The sequence below is a fragment of the Penicillium citrinum genome, assembly GCF_028827155.1.
Source record: "Penicillium citrinum strain IBT 23319 chromosome Unknown utg000004l:1.0-2404223.0:1.0-2405248.0, whole genome shotgun sequence".
Lineage (NCBI taxonomy): Eukaryota > Fungi > Ascomycota > Eurotiomycetes > Eurotiales > Aspergillaceae > Penicillium > Penicillium citrinum.
The window spans coordinates 2,150,775-2,168,213 of NW_026622689.1; the positions used below are offsets into that span (position 1 = coordinate 2,150,775).

Genomic DNA, 17,439 nt, shown 5'->3' on the forward strand with positions numbered 1-17,439 from the left:
TTGGCCAGTGTCGATCCACTTCTTATTGGTACCTCCTTGCTGGTGACCTCGTGGAATACGTCAGTGCGCAGCTCATGAGGGGAATTGCAGGCTCGCATCTTTTGTCTTTGTAATAACATTATCACCAGTGGTAGTATTATAGTACCGGCTGTTATTGCTTCCCATCGGGGCAATTCAGTTCGGGCGGTTTCACAAGTGCTGGTGGGGAGTTGAAGAAGGGAAAGTCGGGGTTGAAGATGAAGTTAACATTTAGCGAGTGTGTCGGATCACTACTATCAGCATATACATACTAGTTTACTTCACGATCTCATTCATCTAATGTTTTAGAATATTAGCTCACTGCTTTGACTGCATGACATATGTACAAATAACTCGTTCTATCTCATGTTTAGCGGTTTATCCCGACTGCGCCATGCCCTGCATGTGTTACGCTTGCAGAACTACAGTATTGCAAGCTCATAAATGCACTTGACAAGATATCTCAATGTTCACGCAAAACAAAACTGAGCCTTAATGAAGAGCGAGAACGAGCACACAGAGTCAGACATAGGTCATATCAGCTACGCTAGGTATGCATACTGTACTCCATTTGTACAAGGTAGCTCACCCAGCCTATCCCATCAATGAAATCTCGATACCATGTCTCGAGTATGTAGAATGAAAGAACCCCTTGCACTATGTAACAGCTTGTCAAACCCAACCCAACCACGCTCAAAAATGTCATGAACGTGGTTGGCGCCAGTCAAATCCACCCTGATCCTCGATACATGCTAATCGGGATAATAAGCACGAGCTATTGCTCTTTGTTGCGCTCGAGTTGACTTGCAGGGATACCGCTTATGATTCGATGTAGAAGATATGGATTCAAAGTTCAAGACAGGGCTCGGACATCCTGAGTTGAATTCAATATTGACTTTTCTTTATGTTAATTCTTTGGCGCATTCGATATCCCTTTCATATACCTTGCGGAATACGACGAGTGGTAATATGTAGAGCAGAGAGCCGAGGATTGAAGGATGCAGGGCATTCCAAGCTTCAAGGGCCAAGGTTAGGTTACCTTTGAATATCAACTCATCACAATTACTACGCTTCACTTCAACTTCAATAAGCATCAAATATTTAAAAATTCATTAAGCGCATCGTATACTTTACACATTACCCCATACTAGTTCATTCGAAACACGTCCCACTAACTCGAATTCCTTACCAACTCAATGCAAAACTCCCCCCCATTCAGCCCCCGTACTCGAAGACATGATTTCCTCAGCAATAGCTTCCTCCAGGCGCTCATTATATCTCCTCCGATACTCAATCTTCACCTGTTCAAGATGTCTCGGTTCCCAATGCAACCGAACAAGTCTGGAAATAAGAAGTTCAGAACGTTCCCGTCCAGATCTTGATTCACGTAGAGCTTGATGAAGAAGTAATGCATCTCGCATTGGTCGATTAATAGCCCCATTCAGAATATGAGCTAGTGTTTCACCCTGATGAAGTTAGGTATTAGTAAAATCTGAAACCGAACAGGAGACGCGAGACAGAGACAAAAGACAGAGACAAGGGGGACAAAATAACGGGACACAAGGAGGAAGAAGGGAACATACCACTAAATTCTTCGATTTAGCAATCATAGCCCGAGCAAAATTATGCCCATAAACACTCTCATAGGCGCGCAAAACCTCTCTTAAATGGGCATCACTCCTTCTCACAATTATGTGGATCATAGCAGTCTCACCTCCATCCCGACTAACCAATGCCCGATGAAGATCAGTAATATCTTCACGAACAAGACGGGTATCAATAGGATCACGTTCCTCCTGTCGTCTCCCTTCTAAAGCAAGGAGAACCGCAACACGAAATTTATCCGCGCGTAACTCAGACCGCATGCATCGCTCCAGACTATTCTCGTACCGAGTATCGCGGAAACAATTCTTAATTTCACGGATCGCCGCGTTCGATCGACCGATTAGTGATTCGATGAGAAGTTCTCGCCGTGATGTACCAGCTTGATAGTAGCAGTTTGCCCAGTACGCCTCTGATTCCCAGCGACCAAGGGCAGTGGCGTAGGCGACTTTTCCGAAGGAGGAGTTGCCGAGTTTGAGACGGAGGTGTTTGGCTAGATTAATGCCTTTTCCGTGCATTTTGACGATGTTCTTATATTCTCCGCGTAAGGTGAGGATTTCATCCGAGGTTAAACGGGGCAAAACTGAGATGATGGCCTTGTTGTCGATGTTGCGGGTATGATTGAGGGCAGATTGCATGGTCGATGCATCGGATGAGGCATCGTAGAAGGAGACACGCTTGCGGTCACTTGTTGGTGATATGAGCACTAGTTCATCATTCTTAGAGGAATATGAATCATGGCGATCATGGCCTGAAGATCTGATACGACGTCTATCGTCGCGATCATGGTCACGTTCCTTTTCTCTTTCTTTCTCCCTGATCTTCTCCTTACTGTTGCGGTGTCGACTGTCTTTCTCCTTCTCACGAGAAGATGAAGATTTCTTCTTACGTCTTCCAGATTCCGAGAGGGAGCTACCGCCGTCCAGAGGCTCCAGATCAGAAATATCATCGTCCCGTGATGGCATCATGATTGGCGATGGCATGGGGGACATCGATTGGTAGGTGCCATGATACGGTTCCAGTAATGGACTAGCAGGAGGATGACCGAAAGTACCGCCAGGCGATGCGACTGCTAGATTGTTGGCTGACGAAACTGACAGACTGTGGGGACGGCCGCGTCCTCCTCCAGGCGTAATCTCCACAACTTGTTGCTCATGCGGAGCCGGCAATTGGGAGTACGATTGAGTCTGTGGCTGTGGCTGCGGCTGTAACTGGGATTGAGAATGAGAGCGCGAGTGCGAAAGTGAGTGCGCATGCGACTGTGACTGTCTATCACCAAATTGAGGTTCATTGCTATAGCGGTATGGATAAGCAGGTTGCTCTGGCACCTTGCTATATTGGTCTGGCAGTCTACGATGCTGCTCCGGCAATCTATTATAAGGATCGGGGTGTCTGCTAAATTGTTCCTGGGCCGATGCAGTATAAGGGACTGTCGGCGTCGTCTTGGAAGTATAGCGCACGTTCGGGTCAACCTGGGCGTATTGAAATTGACCAGGCTGGGCATAATTCGGGTGCGGCTGCGCAGAGACATCGCTGGCTGAGGCAGTACGATAATGCGACTGTGAGTAACCTGCGCCCGATGCATACGGCAATGGCTGGGTCGCCGGGATCCCGGCATACTGGGGCACCGGAAAGGTCGGCGCGGTGGTCGCGGGACTCTCAACATAGCTTGATGTTGGTGGGAACGCACCGGGCATTCCGGACGATGCGCCAGGTTGAGATGAGGGCGGCACAAAGCCCGGACGCTCACACTCGGGAACAGGAGCCCAGTCCGATGGTTGAGGCTTTGGTTGAGCGGGAGGATGGTCTGCAGGTTGGGCGTACTGGAACCGACCAGGACGAGCATAACTGGGATGCGCACCCGGGACATCGCCATAAGCAAGTCCATCATCCGAGTCCGAGTCTTCATGTCGACTGCGCGGCGGCGACGAGCGCTGCTGCGATTGCTGCGAACGAGAAGGATACTCGCGCGGCTGGATCAACCTGGTATCATTGTCTTCCCGTTCCGAATGCTCATAGCCGTCTTCATAGGCATCGCGACGACGACGCGACGATGACGATACACCCTCTCGACCACGGCGACGGTCACTATCCTCGTCGTCCGAACGGCGCACGTCATACCGAGCAGGACTGCGGGGAGCACGCGAGACCACATGCCGCGGCTCATCGTCGCGCAAACGACCCTCCTTGAGCAATTTATATTGGCGCTCTATTTCCGCATCCTCGTCGGAAGCGTAATTAGAGGTAGATGACTTAGGACCGCGAACCTCGATCGAGGGGGATCGCGAGTGAGGACGGTCTGCGCGCGAAGGCGTGGGTGATGGGGCTCGACTATCGCGCGACCGCGAACGTGAGCGCGAACGACCAGGGGATTTGGATCGAGTGCGCGACCGTGGGTCGTGCACTTGAAGCGACATTGCGATCCAGGGTTAAATGGTGGGGTTTGGCCGAATCAGGAGATATGTTGATACAAGTATACTTCGGTTGAGTATAGTTATTTACGACTGATATTTCTTTTCAGCCAAAGAGGGAGAGAGTGCGTGAGAGAGAGAGAGAAAGAGAAGAGGAAGAGAAAGAGGAGAAAGTCCAGACTGCAGACTATTCGGCCGTCGCTGTGACTGCGGGGAACTGCTGGTGTGAACAGTGCAGTATAAGAGTGGACTGTACAATATAGACTTGGACTGATCTTATACTTGCAGGCTATTCACAGACCCAGCGAGAACAGAGAAGAAAAGACAGTAGGAAACCAAGTAGTCAAATAGCAAAAGAGAAAGTGAAAAAAGAAAGAGAAAAAAAAGAGGAAGAAGCAGAAGAAAAGAGTCGAATTGAGCCGCTTTCTCGTATTTCTTCAAGCGCGCCGCCCCCAAAGAACCACCGCAAAGTCCAGTTTGATTGGCCCTTGGCGAGCTCGAGTTTCTGCAGCCTCATAAGGCTAGTATTCAGCTTACTATTCTATTTACGGCTTACATTTTTGGAGCACGGAGGAGGTAGATAAACACAGGTCATGCCTTTTTGAAGAGGAAATACAGAAGTAAAGACAAAATAAAGGGAGTCCTCGAATGAGGCATGAAGCTGAGGGAGAAAAAAAGGGGTATGTGCGAAAGAGCAAGCTATGCGAACAGAGGCGATCAAGAAGAATCACACCAGTAGAGAAAAAAAAAAAGGGTCAGAAGAGAGCAATCGGATCGGAAGAAAACAGTCTGCAGTCTGTCTATCGAGTCCGGCGACCATCGTAAGGGTTGCCTGGTCCCGTGCGACCTCCATACGACTTGGTCGGCTGCGATTGTCGCGATGCCGGCTGGCCGTTGCGATTGAGTCGGTTGGTTCTCCAGCGTTCATACCATACCACACGACTGGCCTCGCGTAACTCAGATCGCCATTCACTGAAAACCGAATCCTTAAGACGAACGAAGTCGCAGTGTTCGGGGTTGTAAGGGTCTGCAAATCCCCAAGCGAAGCGCCGACCGAGTGGTTCGTCATTCGAGGCGAGAGAGTGGGGATCCGGCGACAAGACGGAAAAAGGGACATGCGGGTTGATACCCTGTTGAGAAGCACGACTGCTCACACTGCGCTGCGATGGTGACTTGGGTACAGGCACCGAGGATGCCTGTTCCTGAGCTTCAGCATCTTTCTCAGTCAATTCACCTTCACTAGAAAGCTGGGCGGGCTCAGTCTCTTTCTCTTCTTCGTCGGCAATCGATTCCTCATCCGCACTCTCCGACGAGGTGTATTCATCCTCTTCTTCGCCCTCCAAGGTAAGAATCTCCAGAGGATCAATGTTGGCTTTCTTCAGGCTGTGCCAGACCGCCTTCCGAAGATAATCCATATGGACCGCGGTGATGGTATCCGCCTTGCTGATCACAGGCACGACGGTAGTCTTGCCTAGAATAGTCCGCAGAACCTGGAGATCCAAGTTCTGGTCCAAAACACCCAAGACAGGGCTATCGGTTGCCTTGGCGGTACCATTGGCAGCACGCTCAGCAGCAGCGATGTTCTCATCCAGACGAACGGGATCCAGCAGCAAGAAAGTGCAATGGATATGAGTGTCCCGCGCACCCGGGGAACGAACCACCTTCATCTCTTCCGCGAGAGTCTCTTCAAACTTGCTTTCCAAGAATCCAGTGACAGCGCGCATCTGCAGATCAGCGATATTGCGCTCAATTCCGTTGGAATCCCACAGGGTCAATCCAATTCGTTCCCCATCAATCTCGGTTTCCAGATACTGGGAAGTAAATCCTTCGTAGGCAGAGGTTTGGTTCTCCAGCTCCACCAGCTCTTCTGGGGTGCGTGACGGGTGTTTATGCGGTGGCATAGTCAATGACTTGCGGAGAAAGTTCAGAAAAGAGGTCTTCCCGGAATTGCGAGCTCCAATGACCAGGACACTAGAATATGGTTAGATAAGATCTGCCATGGCCATTAGTTCCATAGTTGAGAACTCACTTGTATGAGGTAGGGTCCTTGCGACGACGAACACGACGAGGACTGTTGATATTGCTCACGGTGCTACTCGCATAGCTGTAACGGCCACGGTGGGTCATACTCTCGGTACGAGCATATGGATCGACAGACTCAGTCAACGAGGATACTTGAGGAGCAGCAAACCCTGACTGAGGACGAGGCACAGGTGGAACTTCACTCAAGGTGTCACGTTCTTCACCCCCAAAGGTTTCCAGTTGAGGCGTAGGAGAAAGATCCGGCAAGCGCGGGGCAATTTTGGGAGCATAAGAATCACGTTGACGACGCATTTCTTCTTCCATTTGAGACTTCTTTTTGCGACTACCGGAGGCTTTACGTTCTCCGAGAGGTTCAGTTGATTTGGAACGACGAAGAAAGCCGAGGGAAGTTCGGCGAGCATTAAGTGATTGACTGTTTTCCGAAGGAACCGCATCGGAAGGCGCGCGGGAGGAAGTCGGCGTGGCCATTTTTGAATTCCTTTTTTTTTTTGTTTTTGATTTTACTAGAAGTACTTTTGGTTTAAACTAAACAGTAGATTTATATTAGTCAGTCAGATATTCAAGTTTAATCTCCAGAAATTTGGTTGGTTTGTTCCTGAGCGATTTTGGATGATTCCATTGTCACCTGGATTTCCCCTCGCATTGAATGCAGGGTTCGTGACATGGAGGAGATATATGTAGACCACTCACCCTACTGTTGTTTTGTCCAAATATAGAGGATAGATCGATGGGACAATTCGCGATTGGAGTTGCACAAGGTCACTTGGAAGAGGACAGATTCAATCCGTCGATATTGATATAGTTGAAGCAGATCAAATCAGATCAACTCAACTCAAAAGAAATGAGAGATAAAACGAGAGTGGGGAGAATGGCGACACAAGCTCCCAGCCAGTGTGAGGTTGTCGCAGAATTCGTCGCTACTGGAGGACGAGTGGAATAGGGGATAAGGCAGAATTGAAATTCGGACAACCGGTTCCTCTCTTCTTTTTTTGGCACCCTTCTTTATATAGAAAGAAAGAAGAAGAAAATAGAGCGAATGGTTGAGATTTCAGGATTGTAAAAAGGCCTGCTCACAGCGTCCGACTCTGGCGGCGCATGGAGAGAGAAAAAAGAGAAGGGAAAGGAGTGGCGTGGAGAAGAAAGAAGAGGAGGAGGAGAAGTGCAAAGTCGATCGTCGATGCGGAGTCAACCACCTTACGAGGTACTTTCTACTTTTGTTAGTTAGGTGCTGCTTAATGTATTTGAGTAGATAGGACTTTTCTAATTAGTGACCTTAATAGTATACCCTTTATACTCTGCAATATACAATCTACTCTACAGAGTGTATGATCTATATACAAATACTATACTATCTGATAATAATTGAATTCCTCGTGGTACAGCACGAGCTGAGAATTCAGGGGTAAAAAACAGTCGAGCGCGTCGAGACCAAAAAGTGACCCACTTCGGGTCGAACCACGCGGGTTCGAGAGTGAATGAGGGTCACTCTTTTGTACCATTCTTCCCGATTATCAAATACATACAGTCCATGGAATATATCGTGAAATTTTGGAAAAAAAAATGTGACTTAGCTAGATACTCTGTATTCCCTCATTCAAACTGCATTTTGATATTTTCACTCTCTCTACCAACACGATACTGCCTCACCTGGCTCGTGCATAACGGACGCCAGGGGCCGTTGACTCCACCATGCTGCGATCGGCACTTTTCTTCCTTTTTTTTTATTTTTTATCTTTTTTCTCTGTTTCTTTCTTATGCCGTGGAGTATCTCCTCAAGGCCATGTGGCGGCAGTGATCCGCAACATCAATTGATACAGCACAGTTCAAAAGTCTGAGTAATCAGTGCCTACGCTATAGTTACCACTATGTATATGTAGTCGTAGACCAATAATGAGTATATCCCAGAATGTCCTGTACTCCGTACTCAGTACCTACAGTATATCCCATTACTCGGCCTTGCATGCAATACGAAAAACAGAGTCCAACGGAGCTCATCCGATGGGGCCAATCGTATAAAATTGCACTAAACTTCTTTCTCTTATAGTCTATTCCAACTAGTTCAACTTCGAACTAGCTCGATACTTGGTACAAACCTCTCTGCCACGGAGTATATACCCGATAACCTCGCATGATCTTCATCTATCAGTAGCATGCATATACTATCTATTAGTAAGGTTAGCTATATACACACTACTGCTAGTCACTACCAGTTACCTCTAACTCATGCTTATCATATTCTTAACTACTACTACTACTGCTGTTTGTTTTCTTTTCTAGGGTATTCCATCTCAACGTGGGGCAGCACATCCACGGAACCGTCAAATTTGGGACGCGCCTCAATCCACTTGGAAACTCCTCCATTTTCATGAACATCTCCTCAACTTTTCTATACTGATAACACTAGTAAACTAGTGTGGCTGAATCGCCTGAGAGTTGACGGTATCAATCTACTCTATCTCCGTCCAAACATTCCGAATCATGCCTCACAATCACCCGTCAGAACGCACGCACGTTCCAGCAGTGGATCTAGTGGGGCAAGGTCGGGAACGAATGTGGTGAGCGAGGCTAATTGGGCGAATGGTGCAGAATTGATGGCAATTGAGCATCTTTTCTTTTCAATGGGTCAATTCCGTATGTCTTTTATGGAAGGGGTCGATATAGGACACGACTTAGTCACTTCAAATTGATATTCAGATCAAGCTTCAAGGTCCAATCCTTCTCTCGATCAGAAAGTCTAGTAGCACTCATTATAGGCTTCGAGATTGATGGATCCAATCAAAGTAGTACAATAGCATACTACGTATGTAGCATCTCGTGATTGAACTCTTCCCAGCTTGAACAGCCACAAACAGAGAGAAATTGATAGCCCTATCAGTGACTAACCCTCGAAGCTCTTAATTACGCCTCTCACCCTGTACTAATAACATAGTAATCAATTCCCAGAGGTGATGTCTAGCAGATTTGTAGAAAGCTCAGTTGTACAATCAAGAACAGTCGTGACTGACTTGTCAATGACCGCTGGTAGTGGCTAAGGGTTCAACGTTGGACTTCACTGTGTCCAATGAACATTGGCGGGGGTAAGCGGCAGCTCCACGCCTCATCCCGAGGCGGGGTCAATATATATCAGATATTATTTTACTGTACAGAATACACTTTTATATGGACTTGCGGGGATTCTTCAAAAGACGGAGAAATAAATTTACTGGTCGTGGGGGCAGCTCATTTATGACTTGCCTCATAAAGAGGGGATGGAACCAACTGCTATCACTTACACTTAACATTTAAGCCTAATCTGCCACTGCCTTCATTTTTCTATCATCATGGGCTCGACTTCAACTTTTCCCGAGAATGAGGTTACCATAACTAATTTCGAAGTTATTGATCTGAGATTTCCTACTAGTTTAGACGGCGTGGGCTCAGATGCTATGCACGTTGGAACAAATGGATCGCACCCGTATATTCGTTTGGAGACTAATCAGAATGGACTAGTCGGAGAAGGGATTGTAAGTGCTATACACTTCCACCGTGGTTTACCTATTCTGACACCTCTTCTTATCTAGGCATTCAGTAATGGCCGAGGTAGCGAGTTAATCTGTATGGCACTCGAGATTTTCGCAAAACGAGTCGTTGGAAAAACCATGCACGAGTTGACCCGCAATATGGGCAAGACTTGGAGATACATGGTATCCGATTCTCAATATCGTTGGGTTGGTCCCGAGAAAAGTGTCACTCACCTGGCCGTAGCCGGGGTGCTGAATGCCGTTTGGGATCTTTGGGGTAAAATTCTCTCCAAACCGGTTTGGAAGATTATCTGTGACATGGAACCTGAAGAGATTGTCAATTGTATTGACTTTCGCTATATCACCGATGCGATCACGCCCGAGGAAAGCCTTGAGCTCTTGAGACATACTCAGAAAGACAAGGGGTCCCGCTTACAGGAAGCATTGAACAATACAGCTGTTCCTGCATATACTACATCTGCCGGCTGGCTAGCCTTCTCAGGGGACAAAATGAGAGAAGTCCTGCAAGAAACCATTACTGCCGGATATGATACATTCAAGTTCAAGGTTGGGTCAAATGTGCAAGCCGACAGGGAAAGATTATCAGCCGTCAGAGATATCCTCGGATACGACCAAGGCTATCAAATCATGATTGATGCAAATCAAGTTTGGAGCGTACCCGAAGCCATTGAGTATATGAAGCAGCTGGTTGAGTTCAAACCCGTCTTCATCGAAGAGCCTACAAACCCAGACGATGTTCTTGGTCATGCCACTATACGGAAAGCCCTAAAGCCGTATGGAGTTGGTGTCGCGACTGGTGAAGCGGCGCAAAATCGCGTTACTTTCAAACAACTTCTGCAAGCAGAGGCCACGGATGTTTGCCAGATTGACGCAGTAAGACTTGGAAGTGTCAATGAGTGTCTTGTAAGTCATACATACCATTGTATCTGGTCATCTAATCTTTTCTCTAACGCAAAAATAGGCTGTGATGCTCATGGCGCTGAAATTTAATGTCCCATGTGTTCCTCATAATGGTGCAATGGGACTAACGGAGTTGACCTCCCATTTGAGTACTATTGACTATGTCGCAGTTAGTGGACGCAAATCTATGCTCGAATTCGCTGATAGTCACCGGGAAAATCTACGCCATCCTTCTCGGGTAGAGAATGCGCACTATGTTACGCCCCTTGAGCCGGGTTACTCTATGGGGTACACTGAGGAGGCTTTGAAGAGGTATACGTATCCAACAGGAAGTTTCTGGATGAGTGATATTGGACTGAAAATCATTGGTCAACCTACTGGTGGAGAACTGTAACCTATGCGAGATGTTACGTTGATCAGCTACTTGTATACGTGCATCCATATTCCTTCAAGTCTAAATAGAAATGGCCATTAGAGTGAACACGTCTACATCCAATGAATAAAGCACCTTCACAAATTGTAGTCTGTTTTCTTCCTGGCGTCTACTAAAGCTAAGATTCGCTGAGAGAAATTGCTTGAGATATCAAGTCCTTTACAGTTTCTTCAAAAGGGTGGTAATCGAAGGACAGTTCTCTGGCAGCCGTTTCACCGTCCAATCCATAGCTTTGGTCGAGAACCTGATCCTCTTGAGTTACTTTGCCACACAAACTTGGAAAGCTGTTCGCTATTATCTGCGCAGCAATGCCGTAAGAAAATCTTTGCGGGGCTGCTGGGGTACATCGTCTACCACTGACATCTTCAGAAAGAAGCGCGTTCACATGGGCGACAGCAAGGTCGCGCACGTCAATCCAGAACGGCACACGAGAAACGGGGAGTGGATTGGCACCACTGGCTATCCTCCATAACATAGCATTGGACTCATTCAACTTTCCCACATTATCAACGGGGTGTACCACCGGACCAAAGGTCATTGGTGGACAAAGAGCAACTAGATCAAAGCTAGGCTTGTGTTCTTTGATATAGTTCCACGCTGTTAGCTCTGCATATTTCTTGGAACCCCTATAGGCAACGACGGCAGTTGTGTCTGGATCGATAGACTCTTCGTAGGTAAGAGGATTCCAATCGGCGCCAGTGTAAGTGAAATATGGTGGTCCCTTTCTATTGACATCAAGGACCGAGGCAAAAGAAGAAGTAATAACGACGCGTCTGACCGAAGATGTTTTCCGCGCAGCATCTAAAATCGCAGCAACACCATTTATCGCAGGGATGACAAGTTCTTTCTCGTTGTTCGTCGTATTGTAGGTGAAAGGCTATACATGTGTTAAAAAATAACCAAATGACCCACAGGGATGGTGAACTCACACTAGCGGTATGAATGATTCCATCCACCCCTTGAACTGCAGCCTCCAAGCCCTCAGGCGTCCGAGTCTCAAAATCCCCAACCTGAACAAACTCAAGTAAATGCGAAAATTGAGGCCGGGCTTGTATCATGATGTTGGCTTTTTCCAAGGACCGTGTTGCTCCTCGCACCCGAATCCCTCGAGTGAGTAAAGCATCGACGATGTGAGCGCCAATGAAACCTGTTGCACCGGTGACCAGAACAAACCTCGACATTTTGATTTCTTCGACTGGGAAGACATTGTCGAAGGGCAAGTGTAGGTTATACAAATAAGAAGACTGCAATGTATTCCTTTGCCTTGCCGCCTTTCCCCGTCGAGACTGTCGGGGATAAGCGGCAACAATTCCCGCCAGCAAACTGTGGAGAAGATGCATGCGTGGGGTGACAACCCCGGATTTCTCTTTTCCTTTTTATCTCCACATGAGCGGGGAAATGGGGAATCAAGTCTGGACTTGTATAGCTTGTAGTTCGATCCGACTGAAATCCCACCGGGTAGATCATATAAAATACCTTGTGGAGCCTGAATTGTCTTTCAAGCGTCAGCATTCCTCGGGTGATCGAAGGATGCACTCAATCTCCCACAGGGCATATATTCTCAGGTTTTTTTTTCCTTTGCGTCCTAGACCTGATATCATACCCGAACAAATCTGAACTGCGAGATGGCAAAGATGATGAACATGTTTGGATTGTCGGAGGTTCTGCGTGGAAGATGGCTTATTACTGCCATCACAGTTGTCAATGCTTGGTCAGTCACTCACCCATTCATACTTACTGTTCAAATTATTGATAGCAGAAGCTCTATGGCCTGGTTCGGCTATGACCAAGGAGTTTTCTCGGGGGTCCTCATTTCAGCCGGTAAGGAGCATGACCTAGGCCTGAACAATTACTGGGACGATTCTGATCCCGTGGTAGACTTCAAGGAACACTTTCCCGAGACGAACGATTCGAATATATCCGGAATAACGTCAAGCTGCTTCTCGGTATAACCCTTCCTCTCGCAGTATTAGAAACATTCTGATATGGAAATCTCTATAGCTTGGCGCTTTTTTTGGCGCTATATTCGCTTTTGCTCTTGGAGATCGACTGGGTCGCAAAAATGCTATCGCTATTGGCTTAGTATGCAACACAATTGGTGCCATACTGCAAATAGTCTCCTTCAGTCTAAGTCAAATGATTGTTGGGCGAATCATCAATGGCTTTGGAATGGGCATCACATCATCAACCTGCCCTGTCTACCAGGCCGAGTGCTCAAAGCCTCGAGTACGCGGGAAACTGGTTGTCGTCGGCTCTTTATCAAATACTGCTGCTTTTTGTCTTGCCAATTGGATGAACTTTGGTCTTTATTTCCAGGGCAAAGCTCTACAGTGGCGATTCCCTTTGGGCTTCCAGCTGATATTTCCGCTGATTGTTTCTTTATTCTTATTGTTTGTACCGGAGTCTCCGAGATGGCTTCTCCTAACAGATAAACACGAAGAGGCTCTTCAAACGCTTGCAAGACTCGAAGGAAAAGGGAGATCTGTCGACGATCAGGATGTGAAAGCGCACTTTCTATCTATTCAATCTGCACTGGATATGGAAAGGAGAGACAGAGCACCTTTCCTTGATGTTATCACTGGCCGTGATAAGATGAAGAATCTCAGACGACTTCTACTATCATGCGGTACGCAATTCATGCAGCAATTTAGTGGAGTAAATGCTCTTGGGTATTATCTTCCGACATTATTGGTACAAAGTGTGGGCCTCGAGGAGCAAGAAAGTCGCCTCCTGACAGCCATCAATGGGACCACCTATCTTTTTGCGGCATTTTGCTGCTTGGTCGTCATTGACCTTTTCGGTCGTCGCAAGTGAGTTTTTTTCATATAAATAGTTCCTCGATATCTTACTCAATCTTTCGCAGGTTAATGCTTTACGGCTCGGTGGGCATGGGTGCATGCTACTTTATCGCAGCAATGTGTCTCAAAGCCGGAGAAAAAAGCCCTGGCCAAAAGCAATCGGTATGGCCATACTACCTGCACTAATAAATATTATTCTAACCGAGAAAATAGATGGGTCAAGTCACCACCGCGATGTTTTTCCTATATTACTTTATATACGGGACTAGCTTCGCGAAAGTTCCATGGGTATACAATTCAGAAATCAACTCGCTTGGCTGGCGTACACGGGGTGCAGCGGCAGCTACCGGCACCAATTGGATTTGTGGTTTCATTGTAACTCAGTTCACGAGTGTGGGTGTGAATAACTTACATTGGCGTTTCTACTTGAGTAGGTCTATCGCTTCATCGCTTTGAAGACAGAGATGCTGATCATGAGAAACAGTTTTCGCGGTAATTTCATGGGCATTCTTCCCTATTGTGTTTATGTTTTATCCTGAAACGTCAAGACGTACCCTGGAAGACATGGATGAGATTTTCATTCGGAATCCTTCGTTAATTGTATGTGGAAATCACCAGCTCACACAGAGAGAAAGACCAGATGCTTTTGCTGCGGTAGAAAGGGAGAGAATTGCAGAGGATACGGGGTTTCGGAAAGGTACATTCCAAGTAGCAGTGGCTAAACATCATGAGCGAGTTTGATATAACATGAGAGATCATGATGACAGGAAACCGAAAAGCCTTGGAGGAGGGTATTCCATGTTCAAGTAAGGAAAAGGTCTTGTACTCAAGTATCCCTTATAATTTCCAGCCTAGTAATTCATATTTACTGATTTCAATTCATGTCCGAAATCTCTATATACTAGCTATAGCGCTTGACTATTCATACGCAATAGCAACCGACTTTTCCTTTGTAGTTCGCCGAGTATATTCAGTACCACTTCAAGGCTAGAAAATGCCCATGGTTGGACATTATTGATGGCCTGTTCTTGTAGTTCCTCAATATCAGGGACAAAGCTTTGGAGGGTCGGGTTCATTGAGGCTAATGTTAGAACGACCATAGCACCGAGGGATCTACATTATGTTAGCCAGCACCACCAACTAGCATCTTGGTCTTTTCCACATACGATACTGAAAATGTCCAAGTATACTGGCTTTGTTTGGCGAGTATTGATGTCGTGCTATGGATGTATTTTCTGCAGCTTTCAATGCAAATACAGGCTCTGTCAATTAGTTCAGAAGGCGAAGTCCCATAGTTATTAATAACTTGCAGAAGAAATGGTCGATATAGGATATGGCGAGCTGCGAAGTACCTAATACGTAATATCGACTGTCGATCGTTGGAGTTTGTTGTAAGAGGCTCAGTGTCAAGTCTCGGGCGAACATTGTCGGGAATAGATGAATGCCAGAGTTCAAGCTGGGTATGTAGTTCATCACAGAATGACTGTAATGCCGAAAGATCAACAGGGCCGAAATCATTCCGAACCGTCAGACTCGTTGAAGAAAATGTTGAATCTTTTTCACCACTTTGATAGAGTAGATTATGTATGCGATTCAGTAGTTTGCGAACTGATATCTCAGCTAAAAAGCTGGTTGAGTGCACTATATCCAGATTGGTGCATTCCGGAAGACTAATTGTGTCGGCCAATTGCTGTAGCCCGCTCCTGGGTAGCTCAAGCTCAGCAAGGCGATCGCATTCAACCAAGAAGCAGGACCAAAAAAGCCTGATAATAGACTCTCTTTGTTGAGGTGTCCTTTGGTATGATGCATGCCTAATGAAATTTGAGGGTCAGTCTTCGTTCAGGGATCCTATTTTCAACGGCCTGTAGAGCTAGAGATGGATTCCTACCTGGAAAGTTGAATTTGGAGTATTGTTGCGGCAGAATAGATCATTCTCCAGCTTTGAAGAGGTCGAACGATATATGCAAAGTATATACTAGATAAAACTAGTGCCTGGGGCAATGCCAAATTGAGCGAGAAGGACCAGGAGGATTGAAAGAGAAGAGTCGGCATGGCATGTTGTATATACTGCATACCGGGGGGTGACGACCCGAGCGAAAGACTCTCTACTGGTGTCAGAGTGACCTCGCCAATCGCCAGAACGACCATGCATAATGCGGATTCGATACTCGAGTCTGGTCCACTCTCGATAAAACGACTGAAGGTATCCCAGAATTCACTTTGGTCTAGTATTGGGTGATGTTGATGCGCGGACAAGAAAAACGAATTCACTAGGTCTGTCGCATGACTTTGATCAATATGAATTGGTTGCTGTGTTTCGAATGATAGCGGGTCTTTGGACTCCAGGCGAAAGAAAAGATCCGCTGGATATTCGCCAACAAGTGATTTGACCTCTGGTAGGCCAAGAAGATAGCTGGATGATGTCTTATGTTCGGGAGGAATTGTCAATGGTGGAACATTTATATCGGAATCATGCTGGATTTCAGCAAGTGTCCAGGAAGAGGCGCGAGTGTTGGATGGTATCCCAGCTGCATGGCTGATGGTGTTGTCTGATGATGACCGTATATAATCATTCGAAGAAGCTCGATTATCTTCTTTTCTAATATCCGAGATCAAGCTTGAGTGGTCTTGCAATATCCTCTCAATATTATTCAACTTTCCCAGAATTTCCCTCGTGCCACCACTGGTATCAATCCTGTATATTTGGAATGAGATAGCGATCACTTTGGTATCAGTGCTATATATACCTTTGTAAAGGTGCGTCAGTATATTTACAGTCAACCTCCATTTCTCTACAATGCGAGCAGGACGGCTTCTGAGCATCACATCGCCGTTTGCTAATCTTGGTCAGTTTGGGAAGAAAGGCACCGATCTGTTCAGAAACTTACCGACTTCGACAGAAGCTACATGCAACGGGTACCCTTTTCCTAGTGAAGCTCATGTTTCATGCTGTCCAAGGCAATCCTTCATATCAGGGGCACGCTGGGAGAATGGAGGGTGATCGCCGGAGGGTCCATTTTACCCCGTGGGGTCAGTACGGCAGTCATTAGCCGCCACTTTGCAAAAATTAGTCATCTCGGTTTTTTGGCCCGCAGAAAGAGGAACATCTTAGAGGAGACAGTGTATCTAAGTGGTAGTAGGACTGATGTAACGGATTTATCCAGATACCTATAAAGGTATATATATTTACTACCTATAGATATAAACAAACAGTGACGGTGTAGTATGCATACAAGTATCAGCGAAAGGTTGATCACCTGACCAACCCTTCGCTTGCCATACCCATATGGATCTGACTTGACTTTAGTATACGACACATTTAGTCAAATGTTACGATGGTGTCTTCGATCTATATTTTGTACTCTTGACCTCCGTCTTTATGGAGGCTGTCGCTCCCGAGCCACAGATAGAGGTCTATCACCACCCGGAAGTGAAAAAACGGACCCAGTCGAAATTATGGACTTGTCTAAGTTGTTGACTCCAGTCAATAGCAGGGCTGCTATTGAGCTATGATTCTCATTCCCGTTTTCCTCGTCGATTGCTTGATGAAATTATTCCCACCCCCTTGCCTTTACACCGTGGCTTTTGAAAACATTCATCCACGAATTAAAGATGTATTTGATGTTAAAATTAGCTGAAGTTGAAGGGCCTCGCTCGCTTTGGCCAATCGATACTATTCGTATCAATCCAAGCAACTGATCACCGACACTCTT

General features: G+C 46.5%; 6 protein-coding genes across 6 annotated transcripts; 2 read left to right on the forward strand and 4 right to left on the reverse strand.

Annotated features, from left to right (window-relative positions):
* Positions 1 to 1,211: 1,211 nt before the first annotated feature.
* On the reverse strand, positions 1,212 to 4,037 carry anxc4 (annexin ANXC4; the record flags this gene model as incomplete). Its single annotated transcript, XM_056644679.1, has 2 exons — positions 1,212 to 1,484; positions 1,602 to 4,037. 2 exons carry the CDS (start codon positions 4,035 to 4,037, stop codon positions 1,212 to 1,214), a joined length of 2,709 nt encoding a protein of 902 aa, XP_056501493.1.
* Positions 4,038 to 4,831: 794 nt separating this feature from the next.
* Positions 4,832 to 6,542, reverse strand: aspE (septin; the record flags this gene model as incomplete). Its single annotated transcript, XM_056644680.1, has 2 exons — positions 4,832 to 6,002; positions 6,061 to 6,542. 2 exons carry the CDS (start codon positions 6,540 to 6,542, stop codon positions 4,832 to 4,834), a joined length of 1,653 nt encoding a protein of 550 aa, XP_056501494.1.
* A 2,852-nt stretch (positions 6,543 to 9,394) lies between these two features.
* Positions 9,395 to 10,889, forward strand: N7469_005761 (uncharacterized protein; the record flags this gene model as incomplete). Its single annotated transcript, XM_056644681.1, has 3 exons — positions 9,395 to 9,577; positions 9,635 to 10,498; positions 10,557 to 10,889. The coding sequence occupies 3 exons, from the start codon at positions 9,395 to 9,397 to the stop codon at positions 10,887 to 10,889; spliced, it is 1,380 nt and encodes a 459-aa protein (XP_056501495.1).
* Positions 10,890 to 11,046: 157 nt separating this feature from the next.
* N7469_005762 (uncharacterized protein) lies at positions 11,047 to 12,109 on the reverse strand (the record flags this gene model as incomplete). The annotated part of the gene is made up of 2 exons (XM_056644682.1): positions 11,047 to 11,805; positions 11,858 to 12,109. The coding sequence occupies 2 exons, from the start codon at positions 12,107 to 12,109 to the stop codon at positions 11,047 to 11,049; spliced, it is 1,011 nt and encodes a 336-aa protein (XP_056501496.1).
* A 444-nt stretch (positions 12,110 to 12,553) lies between these two features.
* N7469_005763 (sugar porter family MFS transporter) lies at positions 12,554 to 14,467 on the forward strand (the record flags this gene model as incomplete). The annotated part of the gene is made up of 5 exons (XM_056644683.1): positions 12,554 to 12,874; positions 12,930 to 13,738; positions 13,792 to 13,888; positions 13,940 to 14,156; positions 14,211 to 14,467. 5 exons carry the CDS (start codon positions 12,554 to 12,556, stop codon positions 14,465 to 14,467), a joined length of 1,701 nt encoding a protein of 566 aa, XP_056501497.1.
* Positions 14,468 to 14,849: 382 nt separating this feature from the next.
* Positions 14,850 to 16,667, reverse strand: N7469_005764 (fungal specific transcription factor domain-containing protein; the record flags this gene model as incomplete). The annotated part of the gene is made up of 3 exons (XM_056644684.1): positions 14,850 to 15,537; positions 15,615 to 16,421; positions 16,615 to 16,667. 3 exons carry the CDS (start codon positions 16,665 to 16,667, stop codon positions 14,850 to 14,852), a joined length of 1,548 nt encoding a protein of 515 aa, XP_056501498.1.
* Positions 16,668 to 17,439: the final 772 nt, after the last annotated feature.